At 38.4% G+C, this 19,618-nt stretch overlaps 2 protein-coding genes across 2 annotated transcripts in view; one reads left to right on the top strand and one right to left on the bottom strand.

The window, feature by feature from the left end:
* Nucleotides 1-18,128, bottom strand: part of HHLA2 (HERV-H LTR-associating 2) — a 147,152-nt gene extending 129,024 nt beyond the window's left edge. Inside the window, exon 1 of the mRNA XM_013962458.2 lies at nucleotides 17,986-18,128. The gene's annotated coding sequence lies outside the window, so the exon portion shown is untranslated. The remainder of the gene's footprint in view (nucleotides 1-17,985) is intronic.
* The window catches only part of IFT57 (intraflagellar transport 57), a 70,246-nt gene continuing 69,015 nt past the window's right edge, over nucleotides 18,388-19,618 (top strand). Inside the window, exon 1 of the mRNA XM_005674895.3 lies at nucleotides 18,388-18,700. Coding sequence (XP_005674952.2) covers nucleotides 18,489-18,700 — 212 coding nt within the window. The 5' untranslated portion in view covers nucleotides 18,388-18,488. The remainder of the gene's footprint in view (nucleotides 18,701-19,618) is intronic.

The raw sequence follows: 19,618 nt of genomic DNA, 5'->3' as shown, positions 1-19,618 counted from the left end.
AACCTAAAAACCACCAAAATGTTCCTGAATAAGTAAATTGATAAATAAACTGAGGTACAAATGGAGTATTAGTTATTAAAAAAAAAAAGAAACAAGCTATCAAATCAGGAAAGAACATGGATTTATTTTAAATGCATAAGACAGAATGAAAAAGTAAAACTGTAGAGACTGTAAAAATATCAGTGTTTTCCAAGGAGAGGGAAGAGGAAAGGGTGAGTAGGTGAAGCATGGAAGATATTTTTAAGGCATGCATTTTGTATTATCACTTAGTTGTGGATACATTCAATTATGCATTTGTCAAAAGCAATAGAACTTCATAGCTCACACAGCAAACTGTAATGCATGCAAATTTAAAAAATCATTTAGAGGTCAGAGGATTCTAGGATGGAATGCAAACTGTGACAAAACAATCTAATTGTACTACAAATGTATGAGACAACTTTAAAAGCAGAAGAGGTGCTGAACAAAGTATAACTGTGGAAATTAGTGGACCCTCTAACACTACAGCAAAAGAAACTGTACATAGCCACTGTAGCCTCACTGATAGAGTTGTTTCCCACTGGGGTACAGATGCACAATTCTGATATCACTATATACATATAGTGGAGTTGAACAATTAAGTAAATAGTTGGCAGATGACGGGAGCCAATTTTCTCATTGTCGGGAATTTACAGATAAGCAAGAGAAGAGAGAGTCCCTAGGACAGCAAGGAGATCAAACCAGTCAATCCTAAAAGAAATCAACCCTGAATACTCATTGGAAGGACTGAGGCTGAAACTCAAATACTTTGGCCACCTGATACAAAGAGCTGACTCACTGGAAAAGACCCTGATGCTAGGAAAGATTGAGGGCAGGAGAAGAGGTTGACAGAGGATGAGATGGTTGGATGGCGTCACCAATTCAATGGACATGAACTTGGGCAAACTCTGGGAGACGGTGAGGGACAGAGGCCTGGCATGTGGCAGTTCATGGGGTCACAAAGAATCGGACATGACTTGGCGACTGAACGACAAGGGAAGGAAGCTAGAATGATCCACGTGGTAATAGATTAAATTTGGAAACATCAATATAAACTCAGATTTAGCTTAGTTATAGATACAGACTGTTACATATAAAAATATTTCTAGATATATACATACAAGTTTTAGTGTATGGGTTAGTGTAACATATATTTCTTTGCTCTGTAGGCTAGAATGGTTGATTCTAGGACTAAGGCAGAAAATCAGCCTGAACTTAAGAATAAAATATAAAACTGTAGAACTTTTAGAAAAAAAAAAAAAGAGAGAGAGAGAGAAAATCTTTAGTAACTAGAGTTGGATGAAAGTTCTGAGATTTGACACTAAATATATGATCCAAAGGAGAAGGCAATGGCATCCCACTCCAGTACTCTGGCCTGGAAAATCCCATGGACGGAGGAGCCTGGTAGGCTGCAGTCCATGGGGTCGCGAAGAGTTGGACACTACGGAGTGACTTCACTTTCACTTTTCACTTTCATGCATTGGAGAAGGAAATGGCAACCCACTCCAGTGTTGTTGCCTGGAGAATCCCAGGGAGGGAGGAGCCTGGTGGACTGCCGTCTCTGGGGTCGCACAAAGTCGGACACGACTGAAGCGACTTAGCAGCAGCAACAGCAGCAGCATATGATCCAAAATCCTACTTAAATACTTAACATCCAAAAGTTTAAACTTTTACTTTGCAAAAGACTCTGTTAAGAGAAATAAAACTACAGACTGAGAGAAAATATTTGTAAGCCACATATCTGGCAAAGGACTAGTATCTGAAATATAGGAAGCACTTCCAAAGCACAACAGCAACAAAGCAAAGAATCCAAAAGAAAATGGACAATAGGCATGAAGAGACATTATACCTAAGGAGATACAGAGATAGCAAATAAGCAAATGAAAAGATATTCAGCATCATTAGACACTGGGGAAATGCAAAGTAAAACGACAATGAGATAATCACTACACATCATAAAATTTTTAATTAAATTTTTTTAAATAATTAAATTTAAAAAGAAATGACTTCCAACACTGATGAGGATGTGGAGAAACTGAATCTCATAACACCGCTGATGGAAACCCAAAATGCACGGCCAGTCCAGAAAACAGCTTGGCAATTAAAAATAAATAAATAAATATGCAACTACCATAGCATTCAACAACTGCACCCCTGAGTATTTACCCCAGAGAAATGAAAACACGTTCACACAAAAATCTGTACTATGCATAGTAGTTTCATTTGTAACAGTAATAAACTGAAAACAACATGGTTAAGCTGTGAATGGCTAAACTGTGGCATATCTATACCATAGAAAACTACTCAGCAATAAAAAAGCACCAAAAATAGATACATACAACGACCAGATGAATCTCCAGAAAACTATGCTAGGTTTAAAAAAGCAATTCCAAAAGGCTACACATAGTTTGAGTCTATTTATGAAACATTCTTTAAATGGCAAATTACATAAACAAAACAGTTTTACAGACACCAGTGGTTAAGTGAGGTGGGAAGGAGGTGGACCTGGCTATAAAAGTTCAACATGAGAGACCCCTGTGGTAATGTATCTTGACTATGTCAATATCCTGATGATGAGATTGTACCATAGTTTTGCAAGATGACACCACTGGAGTATACAAAGTGTACAAAGGATCTCTCTGGATTATTTCTTACAACTGTATGAGGATCCACAATTATCTTATAAGTTTGATTTTTAAAAAGGGCCATGGGAAAGCTTTATTGCATATCCAAATAATTCTGTTAGGGGCTGCTGTATTATCCAAGTACTGTGGAAGAAGCATGGTAATGTTCAATTTGTAGTGGAAAGACTATGTGCTTTGTCATTTGAAACCTTGGGTCAGATACAGCTTACCACATATCAGCTGTGTGACCTTAGATAGTCTGACCTTCAGTGTCTTCTTCTATAAAACACTAGATTCCTTTCGAGGTTTAAGCAAGAACCTTTATAACTGCTAAATTAGATACATAAAACACTGTAAACTTAAACCCTCTGGCATTGTGCCTAACCTCATAGTAGTACTCAAATGCTAGCTATCATGAAGGAGAAAGAATCAGAGCAATTATTTAGCAAGCAATTGTTTCTTCTGTCCCTATGATGTGTCCCTTGATAAGTGATTATTTATTATAAAACAAAGTGTACAAGAGACAAGGAACCCCAACTAAGCAGACATGTTAACAGAAGTGTATATGAATTTTTTTTTTAAAATGGTCTAATAACATTTCCTTGTTTTTAAAGAGTATATGATTATAGAGACTGAACATTTTAAAAACAGACACAGAAAATGCAATCATCATTATAGAATAACATGATTAATCTTATTTTTATATGCATATATTTTTAGAACACTGTTATTATGTTGCTGATATACAATTTTCAGATCTACTTTTTGATTGCATGAGTATTTTTCCACATCATCAAATATCTTAAAACATCTTTTGCAATGTTATCTAAATTACAGCCTTAATAGAATGGACATATTATTGATTCCAATTTTTTTCTCCAGTAAAAACTAATAGAAAAATTCAAGTTACATAAAATTTTGTATAAGTTGACTATTGACAAAAGAATACTTTCTATAGAGGGGATATTGAGAAAAGGAATATACAGGTAACCCCCACACACACCTTTTTGAAAATTTGCTTTACACTTCATTTTTACAAATTACCTACATTAGTACCTGTTTTTGCTAACAGAAAGAAATCCAAAGAGGATTTTTGCTTTTACAAAAAATAGGCAAAAAGCAAAAACTGCATTCAGTGTTTGTTTTGCAGTTGCGCAGTTATAAAGGCGCTGCACGCCCCAAGCAGAGAGAGTGGCACCGCCCAACTCCTTTCCGGGAACCACACTCAGCCTCTCAGCTTTGAGCTGCCATTGCTTTGAACTGTGTCTATAAGCATGTGTGATTTATCTTGATTTACTTTGTGCATCCGTTAGCAAAATGTGTCCTAAGATGATTGCTTCTTTGCTTTACACCATTTCAGCTTACAAAAAGTTTAATAGGAACATTCTACTTTCAGATAGCGGGGAAAACTTGTACTCTAAAATTCTTGATTTGTGTGACAAATCCTTCTGAAAAGAATGCAGCAGGATTTTTAAGAAGATGCTTTTTTGGAAGTATTTGTTCCTCTTGAATTAATTTCACTCTGATCAACACACATTAATGCTTTTTGAAGTAGAAGTAATAGAAACTTGGGAAGAAAGTGAAAACAACTCAGAATCTATTACAATTGAAGAAAAGAATGTCAAGTAAGTTGTGAAAAGTATACCAGATATTGGGAAAATTTATTTCAAAGCACTTAGATCATTCAAATGCTAGACAGTCTCTTATTCTGAAAAACAGTTCAGGCCTGATAGGAGGCTCAAACTAAACTCTGGAATCATTTAGGAAGTTACAGAGGAAAGAAAAAAGGGAAACACATATATAAATTCAACAACCCAAATTACAGTTTCAGGGAATAGGTATATAATCAAAAACACAAGAAAGGACTGCATTAGGAAGCCAAAATTAAGTTTTCAAAGAAAAAGCAACAAAGACAGGATAGACCCCCTGCTTAAATAGGATTAAAAAACCATCCAGTGAAAAGAAGTAGAATTGCTTAATTTTGTTTTTATTTCTTCTTCATAAAGGATAAAAAAAAAACTTTATTGTATGGTTGAAGAGTACTGATAGAAAGCTGAATCCCAAATGGATACAGCAAAATGATAATATAGGGAGGAAAATTCACATTGCACAATGTCACAGGGTAGTGTAGTCAATCCAACAAGCAGTATTTTGTGAAAAAGAAGATAGTTCTGAATTTTTAATCCACAGCAATATGATGTAAGATAGAAGCAGTAACTTTCCTGGGAGGATGATATAGCTACTAGCTGCATTTCAGATTCAACTGTAGAGAGATTTTAAACACGTAGATATACAGGCTCCATTCAAATGCAGTAAATCAAAACACCCTTGTTGGCTGGGGGATGGGCATAACTGCTGCTCAGTGAACTAGTCTTTAGTCAACTAGGATCGCCAACCCCATACATTTAGGAAGACTCTCATTAAATATTACTTTTAGAATCTAAAAGGTTAATCCTCAATTACCTTGACTTTATAGCCAGAAACTGCCAATGACAAGTAGGTATTATATAAAATATATGTCTTACTGGTGCATACTGAATGATACCTTAAGACTCAGATAAGTTCAATTAATTTCTCAAATGAAAAGAATCTCCTCTCTAGTTCTGTAGCTTTAATTAACATCAAACATAGGTGCCCTACTTCCCCTCTCTCCATGATACTTACAAATGATCTCTAAACAGGATATAACTACCCAAACAGATTTTTCTGGATTCATGGTACTTTTCATTATTATTTTAAGCTTTCAACCCAGTACTTTACGCAAGAACAAAGTAAAAGAACTATCCCTCATCTCTATATACATATTTCCTCTTTGATCAAGCCTGTCAGAAGTGAGAAAGAGAGACCATGGAGAAAGCAGTCCGCTTTGTTCTCTGCTAGTCTGACTACAAAAACAAATGGAATGTAGGAAAGATAAAGGTATAATCCTACGCATCTTTAAGAAAGACAGGCCCAAGTGCAATAATTAGATTCTGTACATCTCAAGGGAAACGTACTGCTTCATCAAATCCATAATGAAAAGCAAGGATTGGTAAGAAAACTTTTTCTAATTTCAACGGATCTTTGTTTTCTCTTTAGAACTATGCAGATTTCTTAAGTTACCATGCTATGCAAATTGTTACAGGCAAAATCAGAATTATAAATAAATGATATCTACTGCCGCACAAAACTAAAATAAGAATTTTATATTTAGTGACAGGTCAGAGCTAAGTTTGCAGTAAGGATTTCATTCGTGATAGAGCTTTGTACTGAGCTTTGCTAGTCCTGAAGCCAATTTATTTTAAATGGTGGATTTTCTTATCTTCCCAACTCGTTTTAGTTTGGAAAACCCGACTTCTCTCTGATACCTCTGGATTCTCCAAACAATATCACAAATTAGCGAGCTCTTCATGCATAAATCACAGAGATTAAACAAACTCAGGGGTAATTTGACACAGCCGTAAGATGTAGTTTTGTTTGGTCTCATTTATTTCCCTCTTGCTTCTTCTGTTACTTTGCATTTTAACCACTGTATAGATGGAGATTTAATCCATTTTATTATCTAATATTCTTCATTTACTTTTTTGTAATATTTTTAAAGGGAGACATAGTAGGGGAAGGTTGAAGAATTGTTTGGAATGTCCTTCAGGACAAAGTCCTATCATTCTTCCCACTTCTCTCATAGTTTCCTTACTGTGGTAAACACTGCACTTGAATACACTGAGAAGGTTCTTGAGAAGTCATTAGGCCTATTAAGGCCATTTAATTACCTTTGGATGAGAACTCAGCTCCCTAATTCCCAGTTTAGAAAGGCCATTTCAGGAGGCAAGCTAGGATTTTATTATTTTGGAATTAAATGTCAGACTATGGTTGAATTGTTTATCAACCACCTAAGAAAAAGGAAGAATCTTGAAATAGTTCCCTGCAGTTTTTTATTTGGAAAATTCCTAGTTTTCACCATCCTAGATTTAATTCAGATGAGGAAGAAAAGAAGACTTAACTCTTATTGTACAACTGGAACCACATGAAGTTGTAATTTTATTATCCTACACAGTTTTGCTCCCAAAGCAGGTTTAAGGGAGGAACAGTTAATTGAATGCCTATTAAGCACCTGTGTGCCAGATGCAGAGGAAGATGGAAACAGAAGTAAATGGGCAATTATAACACAAGTGAAGTGTGTTATGATGAACATAAATCCAGGAAGCTAGCAATGGCAAGAAACTAAGCTGCAGGTTTTCTACAGCCTTCCTTGCAGCCCATTGACCTTTTGAGGTGTTCAGGTGCCAGTCCTTTCAGTGAAGTTTTAAGAATTCAGTAATCACAGGTATGCTGGGACATGCCCCAGAGAAGACGACAAAGCACTATATTTTGTATTCTCTACACAAAGAAGAAAGTGACATATTCCAAACCTGGGAAAATTCACCCCACCCATTTACAGGGTGATATAAAAGGCTTCCAGCTTTGACGGAGGCCCTTGGACTGCATGTCCAGTGAAGTGTGAGCACTTCTACACAGGCTTTCTTCCCTTTAGTCTGCACATAGATCAGTCTTACACCAAGACTGAGTGTTGACCCAGCCTTTGCCAGTTTCCTTCCCATTTTCCAGTCAAGGCATATAGACTAATAAACAAGACTGCCTGTTCAATCACATTTTGGCCTCTCATTCCGTAAAGACTCAAACTAACACAAATGCTTTAGAGAAAAGTCACCTACAGAAAAAGGATCCATTGGCATCTTTAAAAAGAAACTCTAGGGGGAATTCCCTGGTAGTCCAGTGGCTAAAACTGTGAGCTCCCAAACCAGGGGCCCAGGTTTGATCCCTGGTCAGAGGACTAGATCCCACATGCCCCAACTAAGACCTGATGTGGCTAAATAAATAAATAAAGATTAAAAAGGAAAAAATAAATAAGTAAAATAATTAAAAAAAAAAAGAAACTCTAGAGGAATCAAAAGGGAGGAACTGAATTTATAGAGTGAGGAGAGGATGGTCACATGGGGTAAGAAACAAGGGGAATATGTATAGCCATTCTCCCCATTCCACCCTCTCAGTCTCAACTGAGAAGAAACTAGAACCATCATTCGGTGTGAGGAAGTTAATCAAAGCATGACTTTGGTGGTACTGACTACAAAGGCAGATAAAGGCAGAAGAGATATAGGATCTAAACAGCCATGGTTAAAACAGCATTAAGATTGGTGGCTCTCCCAGACAAGAAGACTGATAGATATTTCAACCAGGATGAAGGATCGGTGAAGGACGTGAGTTACTACTGAGGGCAGACGGCTACAATCTCAAATCAGATGGAAGTAACTTAGTAATTATTAAGTAATGCAATTTAGTAATTTAAGGGTTGAACTTGAATCTATTCGAAATAAACCGAGTATGAAAACTACGGTTTAATATTTTCCTTATTATAGTGACCATAGAAAGGACTTAAAATCATCTTGTTAAGAAGAATCATCTTTGCCATACGCAGCCTCTGGGTCTTGAGTTCTAGTGAGATCTCTAGGCTGTAGGGGATCCGAATATGACACATTAAAATATGCTACACTGACTTAAAGATTATTTTGAGTTGAAAACAGCTAAGAAATAGCAGATGCCAAAAAAAAGAAAAAAAAAAACACAAAACTAACTCTCTGCCCTCCCCTACATTTGCCCAAAACTAAACTTAGACTCTTCAATCACTGGAGATGCCTTCCAACCTAGAGCCAGCACGGAGAAGAATCTACATGACATGCTTTACCAAAACAACCCTTATCTTCCATTGGTTTCCTCCATATATTTACCTTGGAAGCTTAAAACCCTTTTCCTTTGTCTTATCTCTTCTCAACATATTTACTGTCCTTTGTCAAAAGTACTACATGAGCCCAATTCTAACCACCTCTGAGTTACTCATCACTGATTACTCCTGCATATAAGCTCACCACACATGTTAACAAACTGTTTACTTTTCTTTTGTTAATCTGTCTTGTCAGCAGAGCCTCAGCCAAAGAAGCTAGAAGGGCAGAGGAAGAGTTCTTTTCAACTTCAGCTTACTGGACACTTTATCTTAGTCATTATTTATTGACCTTGTAACCGCAACTCATTTGAGATGATAAATCAATTCCCTTAGTAGATGCAGATACACTAGGAAATTAGTAAAATTTATGTTCCAAGGAGCATTGCCCCTTGCATTATCCCTCCTAAGGCCCTGACGCTCATTTTGAAATCAAAATTGTATATTTCTTTATATGAGGAAGAATCCCCATCTCCAAATTCCATAAACTTCAAGCTTCACAAAGCCCAGATATGCCCCCCGGAGGCTTGTATAGCAGGCTAAGAAATGTGGATATTGTCCCAAATGGAGGATCATGTATGGATGTCAGGCAGGACAGTGATGTGTCCATATTTGCATTTCAGAAAGATTACTCTAGGAACAATGTGAAATAGGACCCTATTTGCAGGGAAAATATAAGGAAGCTGACATTGTATTCTCAGCAAGAATAAAGACCTTTTTCTTTTTCTTTTGTTAAAAGGACTTCTGTTCCTTTTGAAAGAGCAAGATCCTCTGGGGCATTTCTAATTTTACTTATAAAAGCTCTGGTCTCCCATTTCAGAAGTATTATTCTTCCTCCAAGAAGCTGAGGAGATTCGGATCTTTTGCAGTGTAACAATCCTTCCTCGCCTTCAGAAAGCAAGATATGGAGTTTCCATATTCAACAATGCTAACTGACCAGCATATGGAGAACGGCAAGAATTTATTTTAAAATTACCTGTCAGTTTAAAAATCAAAAATAGAACAGATTTAAATAGAGTATATGCTATATCCCTGGATGATAAACTTAATGTTACAAAAAATATACTAAGAGTACATATTTTAACATTAAATAAATTTAGAGCTCACCTGGAAGAAGAATATATCATAAACAAGAAGAGTGAGCGAGTTAGAGGTAGGTTGTTCTACCTGAGAGTAAATTTTAAAGCCACAAAAAACAGGGCTTTTTCCACAGGCATGAGAATAAGGAAAGAGAAGTCTGTTTAAAGTCTGAACTTTGAAAATGGACCAAGTGTAAACATTCCACGTGAATAGGGTAAGAATGAGCTGGTAGATGGCTAGTCATCTTTGCACAGTTCTGTGGGATGAAGGGGAAACAATCAATTTTCCCTCCAGGTGGGAGCTGTAGGGAAGGTCTCTCATTCTTCCTGGTGGCTGAGACAACCACACAGTCTATGTACCTCACAACTGTTTATTCTTCCTCAGAAAGCGACTATGACAAATCCACACACTGCCTTGGGGTACTGCCGAGAAGGAAGAAAAGTTTTATACAGAGTTTACGAGTATTCCTCTGCCCTCTATAATTTTTTGCAATGTACATTGGGGCATGCAGATAAAACACAAAAACACACTGAAAATGGTAAGATGTTAGAAAGTCACAAAAAGTTTTTAGTTTATGCTCTTGATTCAGGCCTGGGTCAGACGATAAAGACTCTGCCTGCAATGCAGGTGACCCAGGTTCAATCCCTGGGTCAGGAAGATATCCTGGAGAAGGTCATGGCAACCCACTCCAGTATTCTTGCCTGGAGAATTCCATGGAAGAGGAGCCGGGTGGGCTACAGTCCACAGGGTCACAAAGACTAGGACACAACTGAGTGATTGACACTTTCATATTGGGGTGAGGGCTTTAGAATGCACTTACACACATTTCAGTTTGAATTCTTAGTGAATTGGACATAGGTGCATGTTTTTCTTCAGACTGAAAATACCCGACTCTATAGGCAGACCCCTTGCTAAAGTTCCCAAGTAAAAAGAGTCAGGTCAGCCCCTCTGCACCTTTCAGCTAAAGGGCAACAACACCCACAGACCTCTCCAGGCAAGAGATCTACCTCAATTATATGAATTCTTCTACCAATTTCCCCTAAAACTTACAACTCTTCTGAGCCTAGGTTAAAAACAGACCTCCAGAGAAAGTATGTACAGAGGAGACACAAGCAACTCTGCCTTGTGGAGAGGTTTGACAGAAGTCTGGAGAGCCGTTTTCAAAAATACACTCTACTTCTCCATATCCTAGATTGCAACTCCCAATTTACACATATATCCCACATGAGCGTGTGCGCTGTTTGAGCACAGAGGCCAGGCTCATAAGTCTTTGTATCACCATGCCCAAGCATGTGCCTAACACATGACACATACTCAAATATTTGCTGTATAAAAATTTAGCAACTACTCTGTCAAAAGCAAAATTCTGATCTCTAGATCAGTTAGTTTGGACTTTCACATTCTTGCCTTCAGAAAGAAAAAAATTCTCTCATTGTCAAAATCTCACTAGATGCAAAAGCAGAATGGATTAGTTGTTCTATTCAGGCAGCAAAATATGTAGGTATGGAGTAGGAAATCGTTTCCACTAAACAGCTAGGAATAAAAATTAGATGTTTGGATTTAATGCTTTAGTATCATGTAATGGTTTGGGCAACGGGTTCCAGAACCTCATGAAAAGGTGCTAATAACTGTTTGACAAACAGCCATCAGAATGGCTGTTGTATTGTGTATTGCAATGCAGAGCTGTACTACTGAAATAGAGTGGGATCCTATGGTCCTGCATCCCTATATCCTCCATTTGTCTTTGTCTCTGGAAAAATTTTAGCCAGAGAGTAAGTTTAATCAGAGAAGTGAGAAAATGCAGAAACAAAGGTAAACAGTCAAAGAAGATCAAGTAATAATAATGTAAGCATAATCAAGGACCTTTGGTTCCTCCTCAAGGGCCACGGATAATATTCTGAGCCATATTCAGTCTTATAGATACTGAATCCTCCACCAGGTGGTAGAAGTTAACTACATGAAGACCAGACCGTAGCCATGATATAAAGCTGCCACAATTCCAAAAACTCAAAGAAATGGAAACCAACCAGTCCTGGAACTGAAGGTTCATTGTACTTAAAACAATGAAAATAATGCCGGTTAGGCCACTGATGACTAATTTCAAGGTGAAAGTCAGGGCTACTGTGCTGTGTCTGCATGTAACCCCATTCCTCAGCCTATAAAAGCTCTTGCCCATGGGTTGTCAGTGGGGGAGAGGGGAAGGGGGGTAGGCCTTTGGGCAGGCATCTGCCTTCCACCCGTTGCCAGGATCCAAAATAAAGCAAACCTTCCTTTTCACCAAGCCGGCCTCTTTATTAGCTTTTGAGTGGTGAGCAGCCACTATGGTTACACTATGAAAGTGTGGCATCTAGCAGATTTTGCTTTTATTAGGCTCTAGGGACCCCCATTAAGAATGATTTTTTTAATGACATTTGTTATTTAATCTCCATCTTGAATTTAATTTTTCCTTGAGGGAAAAGATACTGTCCCAGACTGTAAAATAAATCGAATCATCTCAATCTAGACCTTAAAGAATAAACCTATTTCTATTTAACCTTCAAAACTCTGACAAATCCAATCAATCCTTCTTGTTAGTACCCAATATACATCAAATTAAGTGTTACTAACATATATGATGCAATAGAAAGCTGTATCAAGAAACTAGAATGAATGTTTCAAGATTTGCAGAGTTACCTATTTTCCCATCTGACAGTATACACTATAGCTGATCAATCTTTAGCAGACTTAAAAAAAAAAAAAAAGCTTAGGACCATCTTCACTACTTCAGAACCACATAAGAAATTCAGAAATGTCATATTTTAATGTCAACTATTGCAGTAAAAGTTGCCAGTGCTTGCCCATGTCCCTTTTCTCCAGGTTGATAATGCATTGCCCAGTTGCTATGAATATTGGGGGCTCAGTGTTCACAGCTGCATTCTTTTCCAGAAAATTACCCTTGCCCACCCCAACAGATGCCACCCCAACCAGAGATGTATGTGGACAGCCTACAGCCAATGAACCAGGGAGGAAAGGGTATAAAGGGCCTTCTTGCCCTACAGTGGATACAACCTATGGTGCCATTTGTGCCCCAGGGAACATACCATGGTGCCCATTACTACGTTCTGTTGAATCTCCTTCTAAATATTTAACTATCATTTTCTCACCATTCTAATTGCCCCTCATCCCAGTTCAGAACCATCTCTCCCCTGACTATTCAAATTGCCAAATCAGTAGGCCCTCCTCTACAATATTGCCTGAATACTCGAAGATGCAAATATAATCATCTTCCACACCCCTCCCACAGCACACACGTCTACGTGAAACCCTTCAATAAACACCCCCACCATCTACACAGAGGGAGGAAATGGAACTCAGTTCACCATGCACTTCGTTTCTCCTCCAAGAAAATGAAACCAGGGAGCAAAGTCTTGAAATACATAGAATGTAATTGGATGGCATTTATCTATCTTGAAAGCCAAAGTTAGCTGAAACAATTATAATCTTGGGGGAGTTAGAAGACTTCCTTCCATTTAGTAGAGAACTAAAAAAAATGAAGTAAATCCAGGGAAATGCGTTACAAAACTATTCACTTCTAAGCTAGGGAGTTTGTTACAGCAAGTTAGGACTTGGTGTGTCCTATGGTGTTCTGGGCAAGAATCTCTTGTATTTCTGGCCCAGAAATTGGTACACTGGATGGGAAATTTCACAGGTTCAGGTAGGGATGATTAGTTGCCAAGTGGGTAAGCAATGAAGAAAGTCAAACCTACAGTAGTATAATTATGTTAAAAAAAAATATGTGCTTCTTTGATATTTAAGTATCTAATGTTTGAATGTTTAGCCTGTTAGAGAAACAGACTTGAGATTCTGAGTAATCGATTTAGACTTTTGGTTTACATTGACACCTACCTTTACAAACAGTACTGGAATATTTAATAAAACTTATTTCCCTCCTCTCCCACTTTTTACTTTTAGATTCAGGAGATTTTATAGCATCTGCAATAGTTTGTCAGATAATATCAAAACAATATAATAAGCTTATGTTTCTTACAGTTTAATACCTCTATAGAAATTTAAGTTGTAAATCCCCTCATTAAACTCTGTTGTAACAAACTTACTGTACTTACAAACTGAATAAGATTTGAATATCAAAATAAAAGAGTAAGGCTTCTCATTTTGAAATTTAACGCATTAATAAATCAAATGTATTTAACAACTAATGTAACCCCTGAAATAATATTTTCTGTGTTAGGTCACCCTCAAAATCATTAGGATCTCAGTGACATACAAACCCAAGTTCAGATCCTTGTAAAATCATAAAACACAGCAAAACTGAGCTGAATTCCTACATGACAAAAATGTCCCCTCCTTGAGATGGTTTCTGAGTTTTCTAGCTCACTATCACCATTCCCCATACCACATAGACACATCACTCAGCCATTCAGTTACCTTTATCCTCCTGGTTTTTATAAAGGCATTAGCTGCTTCAACCCATGTATCCAGAGAAGTGGTTCTCAGACAGGGGCCTACTGTCACCCAGGGGCCAGCAGGCAATGTCTAGAGATATTTTTGGCTGTTACAGTTATGCATGGGTGCTACTGGCATCCAGTGGGTAGGGGCCAAGGATGCTGTTAAAATCTTACAGTGTACAGACTAGCTCCCAACAACAAAGAGCTGTCCAGCCTAAAATGTCAACCATGCTAAGGTCAAGAAATTCAGACCTAAAAGGATACTTCTAAAACTCTCCAACATGGCACAGAGGCCTTATAATGATCTATCATCTTTGTGTGTCCTTGGAACCAATCCATTGACATTAAATAGATCACAAGTATCTTTATCATTTAGAGTCCTCTTTGGTATTTAATTTCTTAAAATTTGAAGAGTTTCTCATTTATTCTTTATTTCCTTCAAAAAATCCTCCCTTACATTGAAATTATTTTGCTTCCTTCTAACCACCCTACAAGTATTTCACATTTATGTCCTCAGTCCATATGGAATATATATGCTGGAATTCAGAGATGTAATTTTGTTTCCATATAGATAACCCATAGCTTCAGCAGCATTTATTGAATAGTTTATCTTTTTCCATTAGTTGGTAACACCAACTTTATCATATACTGAATTTTTATATAAACTCACCTGCTTCCAGGCTATTTTCTATTTATTTTTGAGATGCCATTATTTTAAATTATATATTTTATTAGGGAACTTACTATCTGATTTCTTCCTCACACTTCTTTAAATTTACTCTTACATGAGTTTCAGTATCAGCTCTCATGAAATTTTAGTTGCAACTAAATTCCATAAGCTCCAAAGCTTATGGAATAAGTTAAAGATAACTGATTTTTCTTATTGATGAATATTATATCCCTATTTGGATTTTATAAGCCTTTAACAATTACTCTGTAATTATCATGACAAACTTATTCCTGGGTGCTATATATAGTTTGTTTCTGAGGTTTTTGGTTTAAGTAAATTTTCTGATCTCTAGCACAGTTTTGAAGAGGGATATCTTCACTTTGGTTTTGACTTTAAAAGGCTTATCACCTAATGCTTTACATTTAAATGTTACTTTTTTCCTTCTAGATTTTTGGCCAATATTTTCTATCAGGTTAAGAAGTTTTATTCAGTTAATGGCTTTCTAAGTTTTTAACATCTTGAATGGGTGGTACTAAGCCATTTAAAGCAGAGACATTACTTTGCTGACTAAGGTCCGTCTAGTCAAGGCTGTGGTTGTTCCTGTGGTCATGTATGGATGTGAGAGTTGGACTGGGAAGAAGGCTGAGCACCGAAGAATTGATGCTTTTGAACTGTGGTGTTGGAGAAGACTCTTGAGAGTCCCTTGGACTGCAAGGAGATCCAACCAGTCCATTTTGAAGGAGATCAGCCCTGGGATTTCTTTGGAAGGAATGATGCTAAAGCTGAAACTCCAGTACTTTGGCCACCTCATGAGAAGAGTTGACTCATTGGAAAAGACTCTGATGCTGGGAGGGATTGGGGGCAGGAGGAGAAGGGGATGACCGAGGATGAGATGGCTGGATGGCATCACTAACTCGATGGACGTGAGTCTGAGTGGACTCCGGGAGTTGGTGATGGACAGGGAGGCCTGGCGTGCTGCGATTCATGGGGTCGCAAAGAGTCAGACACGACTGAGCGACTGAACTGAACTGAAGCCATTTATAAAACAAAGCAACTTTGTTCTTTAAGTCTGCTAAATCTTCTTGGAAGACTTCTTATATTCGGAGATGCAGCTGGAAAGCATTCCTCCATCTTTGAACCTGCCTCCTTTTCACCCCTAGCTTTGCTCATCTCTCAGGGAAATCCCTTTAGCTTAAATCACCTTTGATTGGAATGCTCTTCAGTTTTCTGAGATTAACCCATTCACAGCAATGTTTTAAGGGCCTTAAAAATTACTTCTATCATTTCACAGGCAGTTTGCAAGAAATAAAATTCAAAGTTAGAAGCCCAGCTCTTAATTGTGGTCAACACATACAACGAAGGATAATTTCTAAGATTCTTGAAGTACTCACATGCTGCAACATCCTATTTTTTCAAGTTCTTATTTAACTCTGCAATCAGTAAGCGGGTCCTGCCGAAATACTAACACAAATGTACCCCAAAACTTCTGGGTGGCTGAGAAAGCTGGAGGAGGATTTGAGTGTGTATTCTCACACACGTGAAGGGAACTACTTCCATCAGGCAAAAGGCCTCTTGAAGTGTTAAACTATTGTGGGTATACAAAAATTCAGCAAAAATAATCTCTAGGCCTTATAAAAATGAAATAGTATTTCAGAGTATTCTTTCCTATCTTTTTTTCCCTGTGGGGAAAATATGTTCAGCCTTGAACAGTTGGTTTTTCCTTTGTTTCATTTTTTTTCTGTGACAGTTACTAGTGGACAGTTTATATTTTAATCTCATTTTTTTTATTCTTCACATAATTAAGGGGGAAATAATTCTTTATACTGGTTTCAAGCCAAAATGTATCAGCATTGTACTTGGGAAGGAAATGGTTAGGTTCTGGGAGAGATTCTCCCCCCGATCCCCATCAAATGTCCCCAATCAAAATACATATGTTGTTGGGGAATTTCTTGTCAGCCAGAAAACAATGTTTGACGGTTTCATTCTGAGTGTTATACATAATTTTCTGAACATGTCAGAATATCTTATGTAAGCAGTCTGCCTTCAAGTGAACATCTCCTTGATTATAATCAATTTACCTGTAAAGTCTGACACTGTTTTGAGAGTCATCTTAAAAAGCCACAGGTTACTTGCTAATCAAGGACCTCAAAGCATATGTGCTGTGTTTAGTCACTCAAGCATATGACTGAGCTTTAAGTTGTTTCTTCCAATCCTAAAAGACTATGCATCTATCTTGTTCTCTGAAAGTTACACAGACATATCACAATATGCCTTACCCACACATGCAGTGATTGCTGTTGGTATATATTGGGGAGAAACACCGTTCTAAGAAGGAAAAGAAAAACAACAATTTGGCAGTGGGCTTTTGGCAGTGGGGTGGAATCAAATCCAAATTTCGCTCTCATTTTTATTAAAAGCAGCCGTTAATGACCTGCAATAGGCAAACAATGCTATTTATTCTTAAAGTGGTCTCCCCCTTTGAGCTATTTTCTATATAAATCAGTTACTTTATGTATTTACTTTCTTCAGTAAGTAGGTAAAGGTATTTTCCTTTCTGATTTTTCATTCTGATCCTTTATACATCTCAGAAACAAGTTAGGTCTAGACTGATATAAAAATGAGAAGTGCTCTTCTGCCCATTTTTCTAACAAAAAGATACAACAAATAAATTTCAAACTTCAGCTCTGTCAAAAAATGGGCCTCTGTATTTTCTAGTAACAGATAAAAGTACAGAGATCAAAAATCACATAAACACAAACATAGTTTCAACCTCTTGCCAAAAGTTTTCATCTCCCAGGAAACCCCCAGCATCTACCACTTACCTGATTTTTTATATAACTGGTAGGAAAACTGCTTGATACACAAGTTTTTTTTGAGACCTGTAAAGCAGTCAGTTATGCCCCCTTCCTTGTATTGGTATTTTCCAGGTCAACAGCTGCACAGTACAGTAGTAACATTCTGTCATTAGCCACACTTAGAGCTACAGGGCAGGGAATTCCTCTCAAGATTATCTCCTTTGCTATTTTAACAAGGCACCCCAAAACTTGACACAACATGTAATGGCCTTGATTAAACAGCAAGATGTGAGTTTAGAATTTTTGTTTCTGAGGTACAACAAACACTTTCTTATGCCTCCTTTCTGCTTATCCTCTGCCTTTCTTCTTCCCCTCCCAACCAACAACTTTTCTCATCCCTGGAGTAACAGCAGAGAATTATAATACTTCAAATCTTGCAATATACTGTTAAATCAAATACTGCATTCCCGAATGAGAGAAAGATTAAGAAAAATAAGGAAAATTCTCTTTGGAAAACTCCTGAAGTAAAGGGAGACCGATGATATCGAATATCTTTACAACTGTGAAAACTTTCAATTTGAAAAAAAAATTAAAAAGATACCAGTGGGCTATGGTAGCCTTCAATATTGCACGCCTTCCTCTCTCTTTAATCTTTTTATCTGCTACCAGCTGCCTCAGACGCCGACTCAGGGGCCCTTGATGACCGTTCCAAGTCTCCTAGAGCCTCCTAAGGACCATCATGAAAGCACAACAGAAACGCCCGCAGACCCTCTCTCTTTAAAATGAAGCGGTAGGAGGCGTGGCCCAACGTGACTAGGAAAATGCCACGCCTATGGGGCGGGGCTGCTTCAGCCTCCGCCTCTCCAGAGGCGGGGGAAGGGGCGGGGGAAGGGGCAGGAGCCAGACGTGACGCCCGCAAGGAAGCCCGCCCTGGTTGGAGGGAATTTAGAACGTTAGAGCGGGGGAAGGGGGCGGAGTCTAATTTTCCTGTTGGTGTGCCCGGGTCGCCTGGGTAACCGGCCGCGCTGGTCCCAGCTGCGCCAGCGCAGGCCGCGGAGGTCTGTGGGTCAGACCTCGCGCTGGGCTCTTTCGGTCTGTTCCGTGATGGCAGCCGCCGCCGCCGTGGTCACCCCGTCGGGTTTGGAGGATGAGGTGTCTCGGTCCCGCGGCGAAGGAGCGGGGGAGGTGGTCGTGGAGAGGGGCCCCGGCGCGGCCTACCACATGTTTGTGGTGATGGAGGACCTGGTGGAGAAGCTGAAGTTGCTCCGCTATGAGGAGGATCTCCTCCGGAAGAACAACCTGAAGCCCCCGTCCAGGTGGGTGCCCTCGTACCCCGAGCGCCTGGAAGCCGGCTGGGCCCTGGGGAGAAGCCTTCCTCTGGCCTTTGGGGGAACTCCGAGCGCGGGTTACCAAGCACTTGCCTCTGTCTTCCTACGCAGGAAAGAGCACTTCACCCCAAACTTGGCGACGTAGGGCCGGACTGCTCACGGAGTTTAGACTTGGTATTTTTGTAGCGAGAGTAAAGTTTTGGAACTTCAAATAGGACTGGAAGGCAGCTTGCCTAGAGCACTCACGCAGCTCCATAAAACGCAAACTTTTTTTTTTTTCCTGATTGTAAACATAATAAAACAACCTCTTAGAAAACTCAGAAAACTTACAATGTGTAAATTACTGCAGTCACTCATGATCTCATCCTCAAAGATGAATGCCATAATCAGTTTAGATCTGTTTCTAGTTTTTGGTTTCCTTTTCGAGAATTTGTCCCTACAACTTGTAACTTTTGTACCGGACACCTACTTGTGCATTTTATAAGTGGTTAGTAAACTTGCTCACTAATTGCTATCTTTTAAAAGATTTCTGTCTTTGCAGTAACAGTACTTTTGGAAACTGAGAAGTGAACAAGACAAATGAAGTGACAATGGAATTGTCTCTTTTCATAGAACCTGAAGTTCTGCTCTATTCTGTTCGGGGGAAAGTCCATCATATTCTGAAGCTGCGGCTGGTATTACTTGCTGAGGATGATGGACAGCCAGCACTTTCTCTTTAAATTAGTGTCGCCTAGTGATAGGCCTCATAAACTTTGTAGATTTCCTTCACATTAATACTTATTTTTTTTTGTATTAAATTTTTGTTTTTGTTTAAATGTGTAAGAGGCAATTTAGTTTAAGAATCTGTAGTACTTTCTCTAAATGACTATACCTAGGCTCAGATTATTTTCAAATTATTTACCTTGA

The sequence above is a fragment of the Capra hircus genome, chromosome 1 (genome assembly GCF_001704415.2).
Source record: "Capra hircus breed San Clemente chromosome 1, ASM170441v1, whole genome shotgun sequence".
Classification (NCBI taxonomy): domain Eukaryota; kingdom Metazoa; phylum Chordata; class Mammalia; order Artiodactyla; family Bovidae; genus Capra; species Capra hircus.
This window is presented reverse-complemented; position numbering and strand designations above follow the sequence as displayed.